Source organism: Strigops habroptila, chromosome 1, assembly GCF_004027225.2.
Source record: "Strigops habroptila isolate Jane chromosome 1, bStrHab1.2.pri, whole genome shotgun sequence".
In the NCBI taxonomy this organism is placed as follows: Eukaryota; Metazoa; Chordata; class Aves; order Psittaciformes; family Psittacidae; genus Strigops; species Strigops habroptila.
Window position 1 is genome coordinate 76,485,041 of NC_044277.2, and position 7,665 is coordinate 76,492,705.

The 7,665-nt window shown below is 40.3% G+C and overlaps 1 protein-coding gene across 1 annotated transcript in view; it reads left to right on the forward strand.

Moving 5' to 3' along the window:
* BASP1 (brain abundant membrane attached signal protein 1) overlaps positions 1 to 7,321 on the forward strand; it is a 51,457-nt gene extending 44,136 nt beyond the window's left edge. Inside the window, exon 2 of the mRNA XM_030508053.1 lies at positions 5,707 to 7,321. Coding sequence (XP_030363913.1) covers positions 5,716 to 6,447 — 732 coding nt within the window. The 5' untranslated portion in view covers positions 5,707 to 5,715 and the 3' untranslated portion in view covers positions 6,448 to 7,321. The remainder of the gene's footprint in view (positions 1 to 5,706) is intronic.
* The last annotated feature ends 344 nt before the right edge of the window (positions 7,322 to 7,665 follow it).

Sequence of the window (7,665 nt, forward strand, 5' to 3'; positions counted from 1 at the left end):
GTCTTTGATAGTTGATTTCAACGTAACCCACAAAATCTTCATCAATCTTTGATCGAATAACGGATAAATTGTATTTTTACTTAGGAATTCTGCCCAGCTAGTTAGCTTTTTTCCACGTAAAGTGCAAAGATGAATTATATGTGTGAAATTCTTGTGGTTTCAGGTTCATGTTAAATGAATTGATAATTTTGCCAAAACCTTTACCAGTAATGAAACTGCTGGTCTTCATTCCTGTTCTGTTCTTGGAAAAATACGCTCCTAATTGTTGAATTAATATATACGTCAGAACTCAAGTATTTCACATGAATCTTAGTAATATCTCAGGTACAGCTTTTTAATTTGCTCTCAAAATAATTGTCATGTGATTATTAACTTTGTGGATAACTTGCTGTATTATTATTATTTATGTTTCTCAAAGGAAGCAGTTATTCATGCACAAGTTCTTAAATAGCTAGACACAATTTTATATCTGCCTGCAGTGTGCTCAAATTGTTATAACTCTCATAATTGGCATCTATTATCAATTGTCATAATTCAGATGTGTTAATGACAAATGGCCCATATTAAAAAAAGCACATAATCCTTCCTATTTTTGTGTGGTGTGTGTCCCTCCAGGATTTTTAAAATAATATAAAAATTGAAGTTCCTAGTTTTTCTTTCTTTTTTTTCCTTTAAAAGAAGTAATTTGCAGAAAAAAGAAAAGGAAAGGGAAAGGGAAAGGGAAAGGGAAAGGGAAAGGGAAAGGGAAAGGGAAAGGGAAAAGGAAAGGGAAAGGGAAAAGAGAAAAAGAAGAGAGAAAGAAAAAGAAAGGAAGAGGAGACAAGACAAGAAGTACCCACTACTGAGGTGTGAAAAGGCTTGAACGTGAGCGAGACCTAGCATTTCTGTTCTGCTAATTCCATGTAATATCAGAGGAAAAGGAAGATGTGTGAGAATAACTGAGAAAAGAGAAAAACATGGCTTTGTTGCTAAAAGACAAGGCTAGTGAGTCTAATTCACTCTAGGGGTATGCTACAGACATCTTCTAACACTCACCTGGTAAACTGATTGACCTGGGCTGCTGAGATAGGAGTGTCTCTGGGTGTATGTATGTGTGTAATGGGAAGCAGGAAATTGTACTGCATATTTTGAGAACTGGTAAGTTAATTTTTTCTTTCATACAAGTTTCAGAAAATCTTTCAAAAACTGTGTCTGGAAATTCCTTGTTGCCTTAAGTACCCATATATGTCCCTTTATAAAAGCTTGCTTGTTGGGGGGGGTGGTGTTTTTTTCATTTGCTTATTTATTTTTAAACAGAAGTGTAGGATGAATCAGTGAGTTACAGAGATGTAATGGTTTCTTCAAGATCTTTTTATTTATTTTGAGCAGCTGGGAGGTGGGGCACTTTCTGGGATTGGTATTTCCTTTGATTTGGAGTGTTGAAACCCTGCCTTGGGAGGTTTGTGCATTTTACAGCACTTGTCTGCAGGCGATGTGAGATAACTCATGCCTGGGAACAGGCTTGTGCAAGGGCTACTTTGGCCTGACCCACCACACATGCCTATATTGCGCTACAAGGCAGTGGGATTTCAGAAGATACCTATTGTCTTCCTGAACTGGTTTTTCTGGAGGTGGGCTGAGCTCCCCACGCTTTGCATGAAGTTGAACAGGAGCTTTGGAAGCTTAGCTTTGGCAATCAGACTACGGTAGTATACAGGTGATACTTGTGGTTTTGTGCTTTCCTGATATACTCTGTACTGAGAATGAGGGTGATAGCCAGTCCATTCTTGTAACAGCCAGACCCTTTCATGGTATGTGAAAGTGTATGCTAAATGAAACATTTAGAAATTTATAAGCATGTAAGAAATCTACTTGGACAGACAAAAGAGAGATAGTAAGAGTCTATTTCTAGAGACTGCTTCAATATGAAGGCATAATTTGAAATATAAAACTTCAAAATTATATTTCTTTTCCCAAACTGTACAAACGTATGTTGCCTGTGTTCCAGGGACTCATCTCCATTAGATCAGCTTAGTCTTCGGGTGTAAAATCTGAAAGGTTCTGTGAGTTCTTCCTGGTGTATTATGGTCCTATGGACATTAAGCCATTTTTTGACACAGTTATCTCACAAATTCCTGATAATCATGCATATTAAATTTTCAAAGTCCTTAACATGCTCTAGATGACCTGTAAACATGATATTTTGTAATACAGTCAGATTATTTCTTCTACATAATGACACCTGTGTAAGCTCTTCAGTTCTCTTCCTGATGAGCACAACGAGCAGCAGTTCTTAGAAACTGTAGAAATCCTTGTTTGTGTTGCAGAAGTCCACCTCGGTGGTCTCTGGATCTGTTTCTTCTTCCATGAGAAAAGCAGTATAGTCAAAGAATACTGAGCATGCTGAGAAGTGTTGTATTTAACCTTGCTCTTCTGAAGCACTGGTCTGCCAAATGGTTCATCAAAGTTCCCTGAAAATAACTGATATAACTGCTACTTCTTATATGAAATCTGTTTCTAGGCAGTCTCTCTGTAGATCATTCTCTATCCAGTACTGAAAAGGCACGGCCATCAAGTGTTGTGTCATTTTAAAGGAGTGGTGCTCAGCACCAACATGCTAAAGGATCTTGCTTTTGGACATGCTTGCTACAAAGTGCTTTGCACTCAGCTGGTAGCTGATAGAGCTAGCTGAAAATCACTACATGTCAATGGTAGTGCAAATAACTGAAGCCATACTGAGTTTTAGCCTGTATGTTAAATATTTGTAGGCAATCTTTTTTTCCTGGATCTGCCATTCATAGGGTGGATGAAACGGTTTAAGTGGCTTGATCTACATGATACCTTTCTTACAGGTAGAGCTGGTTGTAATTTTTAAATACTTTCTAACGTCTGCTTTGTGCCTGCTGCACCCTGAGACTGCCTGCACTGGATGGTTCAGAGCTGTGCTTCAGGCATGGTTGAGGTGGGACAGGGGCCAGATCAGCATGTCTTTGAGGCAGTGGAGCACGTGGGGGCTGTTTCTGGAGAACATGACAGAGGAGCTCAGATACGTTATCGGGAAACTGGGGAGACAAGGAGGAGTATTTTGTATTCAAACATAGGACGAAAGGAGCATCATAGCATTGCTACCTGCAGGGCTGAGTGATGACCCTGATGATATCTGTGCTTTTGCATGATAGCCTGGCGTAGCTGTTAGGATGATGATCTAGGTGTCTTTTAAATAGGGAGATGTGAGATGCAGTGTCACAAAGAGTGAATCTATTCTGCTATAAAGTAGTTGAAACTATGCTGAAAGGTGGCAGTCCGTTTGTAACTGCAAATATTTGCTAACAGGTCATAATGATAGTCTGAGCCTCTTCCATCTTCTGCTTCAGTATCTTGAGCCAGCTGGCTGTGAGGCAAATTGAGACACAGCGATTTCACAGTATACTTCTGAGCAAAGACAGCGCATGTTTCTTTACATAGTTTGGGAGCACATTTCTCATATGCATGCTTCTCTGCTTATTAAAGGTCCTTTAGCCAAAAGCATTCTGTAGCTGTACCTGAGGTTAAAAGCTTTTTGTGGAAAAAAATATAAATTGTGGTGAGTTAATACTGTCCATGAAACAGCAAAAACTGGAAAAATACAGAAAACACAGCAAATGCAATTATGCTCACAGTACCTGGGCTTTGCTGGGAAACAAATACAGGCTTAATTAGGGATTGGAAACTGTGATACACATGACTTCAGTATAAATCCCTGACCCCGCTGACTTGCAAAAGCTTTTTCAAAGTATTTGGTTGTAGCTGTACATAAACAATAAGGTGGAGCAATATTTATGGAACATGAAGAAGCCTGTAAATTTCTCAGATAATAAACTAATGTCCGTAGCCTGCCCTAAATACCTAAAAAGCTGGTATCTCTGCCATGAAGGTAGAGATTAGATTGCTCTGCTGTGGCTCTGTGGAAGTTAATCCTTTTATTGCTGTTCGCCATAAAATTTCAGACAGCAAAATAGTGTTCCAGTAACATTATACTACCATTTTGCCAGGCTGTGTGCTAACCCTTCAACAGTATTTGCAAATTGTTATTCTTTTTGAAAGCTGAAATCAGACAGGTCTCTGCTGACCATAATATCATGTTTCTGCCCAAAGCATGTGGAAGTCTGCTCTTGGGCTGTATCTAGGCCTTTTATCTGTGTTAGCAGAAAATCTACTGAGAGGCAGCTGGTTCTTAATGGTATTTAAAATTATTTAATATTCAGTCTTCTGTGAGCACTCTCATGAATTTTTACTGGTTTGTAGTCACAATTTTGTCAAGTGTTTGAAAAATATAGGGCCTATGTAACTATCTACCTTTGCAAACCAGAAAATTAGAATGATTCATCTCCCCTGGAGAAGCTCTTAAATTAAACATTTGTTTGACAGTACTTTGAAAAAATAAGCTTCTCCTATTTTCAGATAGTACAAATCTAGGATTTTTTTTCCTTAACATTTCATTGATTATGACTGATATATTTGTTTTAATACCAGCAGTGTAATTCTTTAGCCATAGAGATTTTCCTGTTCATTAATGACCCAATGTATCCGTAAGTGTCTCCTGTTTTAATAGACAAAGTTTGTTTGAAGTACTGTGCAGGATTTTGTATCTTCTTGTTTAAAACTCCCACATGAAGGGTGTGTAAATACTGATATGGTTACACACGTGCTCAACTTCTTTTAAGCATCTGAACAGTATACCTGATCACTTGTCATGCTTGAAAACCATGAGCAGAAGCTACAAAGCATGTACCCCTCTTTTCTCTTCCCCCCTCATCACCAATTTTTTGTTGCATCCTGTCACATGCCACATGTAAGTTTGCATTCAACAGTGCCTGTATTTGCTTCTGTTGTCTTATGGAGTGGTCTCGGGCTTGCCATGTTTCAAGCTCCATGTTTTCTTCCTGCTGTGGAGGGTTGTGGGGCACTGCTGTGTGCAGGAAAGTGAGGCTACTGGTGTGTGATCCCTGTGGGAGCTGTGGGATGGGAAGGGACTGGATGGGTCTCTGTGCATGGGGATGGCCCCGCTGGGAGCTGCTTCTGCTTCTGGGTCTGCTACAGGGTGGTATGGGAGATATATATGTTTCTGGCCTCCAGATACCATCAGCCCTGCACATAGGCTGTATATGCAAGTGGGAGCTGGCTGTGTGGGTAACAGGTGGTGAGAGTGGAGTAAGTAGATGCAGTCTTCTTCATCTCACTGAGTCTAGGCTTGCTTTGATTTTTCCAAACCTTAGTGAAAAGCTTGTTCATAGCCTTTGCTAGAGTGAGAATGGACTTTGTGTTAACCAGAGGTGAATGCCAAGAACAACCAGTCAAATTTGATTTGTGCCCAACCTGAATATAAATACAACTTTTTCCTGCTTCCATACCTTACATCTATTTCTGAGGACACAAGAGATTGTGATGTATATTAGTCCTCCATCATCTTGTTACTCCCTCCCCATCTTCCCCTCTGAAAAGTAATCAGGGTTAAACGGGTTCAAGGAAGGAGTGTTCATATGGGGATGCAGCAAAAGGGAGTTTGCTGCCTGCATCGTTGCAGGGCTGAGGGGGACATAAGCTGATAACATCTTACCAAACCTGATGTGGTCTCCTTTTCAGGAGCCAGCATCAGTTTTTCTTTTGCACCTCAGTTGATCTGATTTTGATTCTCTCAGTAATAAATACGGGGCTTTCATAACCACCTCTTTCTCTTTTCTGTTACAGAGCTCCGACATGGGAGGCAAACTGAGCAAGAAGAAGAAGGGGTACAGTGTCAATGATGAAAAAGCTAAAGACAAAGACAAGAAGGCTGAAGGAGCAGCAACTGAGGAAGAGGAAACTCCAAAGGAGGCTGAGGATGCCCAGCAGACTACGGAGACCACAGAAGTGAAGGAGAACAACAAGGAGGAAAAGGGCGAAAAAGATACTCAGGTCGCCGCCAATAAGACAGAAGAAAAAGAAGGAGAGAAGGAGAAACCAATGACCCAGGAAGAAATCCAGAAACCAGAACCAGAGAAGTCAGAGGCTGTTGTTGATGCGAAAGTAGAGCCACAGAAGAACAACGAACAGGCAACCAAGCAAGAGGAGCCGACTGCAGCCTCTGCTCCTGCTGCCAGTAGCGAAGCACCCAAAACTTCTGAGCCTAGCAACGATGCAAAAGCTTCCCAGCCTTCAGAAGCCACAGCTCCCAGTAAAGCAGATGACAAGAGCAAAGAGGAAGGGGAAGCCAAAAAGACTGAGGCTCCCGCAACACCTGCAGCCCAAGAAACTAAAAGCGAAGTGGCCCCAGCTTCAGACTCAAAACCTAGCAGCAGCGAGGCTGCGCCTTCTTCCAAGGAGACCGCGGCAACAGCAGCACCTAGTTCCACTGCTAAGGCCTCGGACCCTGCAGCCCCACCAGAGGAAGCGAAACCTTCTGAAGTTCCAGCGACTAATTCCGATCAAACCATAGCAGTGCAAGATTAAAATGGACAGCCTGTTGAAACAACCACTTAAAACAACCTGTGTCTTTTTTTTATTTTTTCAGCTCTACTAACTCGTTTCAGATCTGAAATAACAAATATGTATTGCCCAGAAAGAAAAGGAGAAAAAAAAAAAGAAAAATGAAAAGGATGTCCCATCAAGTTGGGAGGGAGGGAGGGGGGAGAATCCAAATAGTATTTTTGTGGGGAAATATCTAATATACTTTCTGCCAACTTGACACAAGTCCTGGATTTAAAAAAAAAAAAAAGTAAAATAAATGGATGTCTGAAAGTACAGCACATCTTTTGTATCCGAACTGCTGTAAATGCATTCCACCAATGTATCAAAATCTTCTTTTTGTTCTGTAATGGGGTTTGGGAGTGATGCGTTTGATTCTGCCCACTAGGTTTGTGCCAAGGCAATCAGATCTTTATGAAAGCAGTATTTTCTGTGGTTTTTTTATTTACAGCCTTTCTTATTTTGATATTTTTTTTATGCAGTGGATGAATGCCAACTTTCAGACAAAACCCACTTAGCTGTCCACATATTTCTCAATGCCAATCCTCCAATTCTTCCTCTCCAAATATTTTTTGGGAGTAAAAAGCATTCTCATCCTACTTAGCCTACCTAGATTTCTCATGACGAGTTAATGCATGTCCGTGGTTGGGTGCACCTGTAGTTCTGTTTATTGGTCAGTGGAAATGAAAAAGTCTGCGTTCATTGCAGTTCCAGTTTCTCTTCCATTCTGTGTCACAGACACCAACACACACTCATTGGAAAACAAATGAAAAAACAAAATGTACAATGGATGCATTGAAATTATATGTAATTGTATAAATGGTGCAACAGTAATAAAAGTTAAATAATTTAAAAAATATAAAAGTGTAAAGACTGATTAAATCTTCACTTTTACCCCTTGGGAGCTAGACGAACAAGATTCTTACGCTTAGAGGATTGTTAAATCTGCGGCTGTTCACTCTCCTATTTTTAGTGAAGTAGAGGCAAAGAAAGAACCATCAACCTCAGGATCCTAGAAACATGCTGCCATAAACTGCTACTTCAACACGCACAAGCATTCACAGGTGAGGCTGGAAGAAATCGCTAATCAACAGCACATCTTATATATGTTTTATCCTAGACAATGTAGAACTGGCTTTTGCCGCCTTTACATGTGAAAAAAGTGCTGTCCTGTGATTTTAAAGAGCATGCTGACTGGGTTTT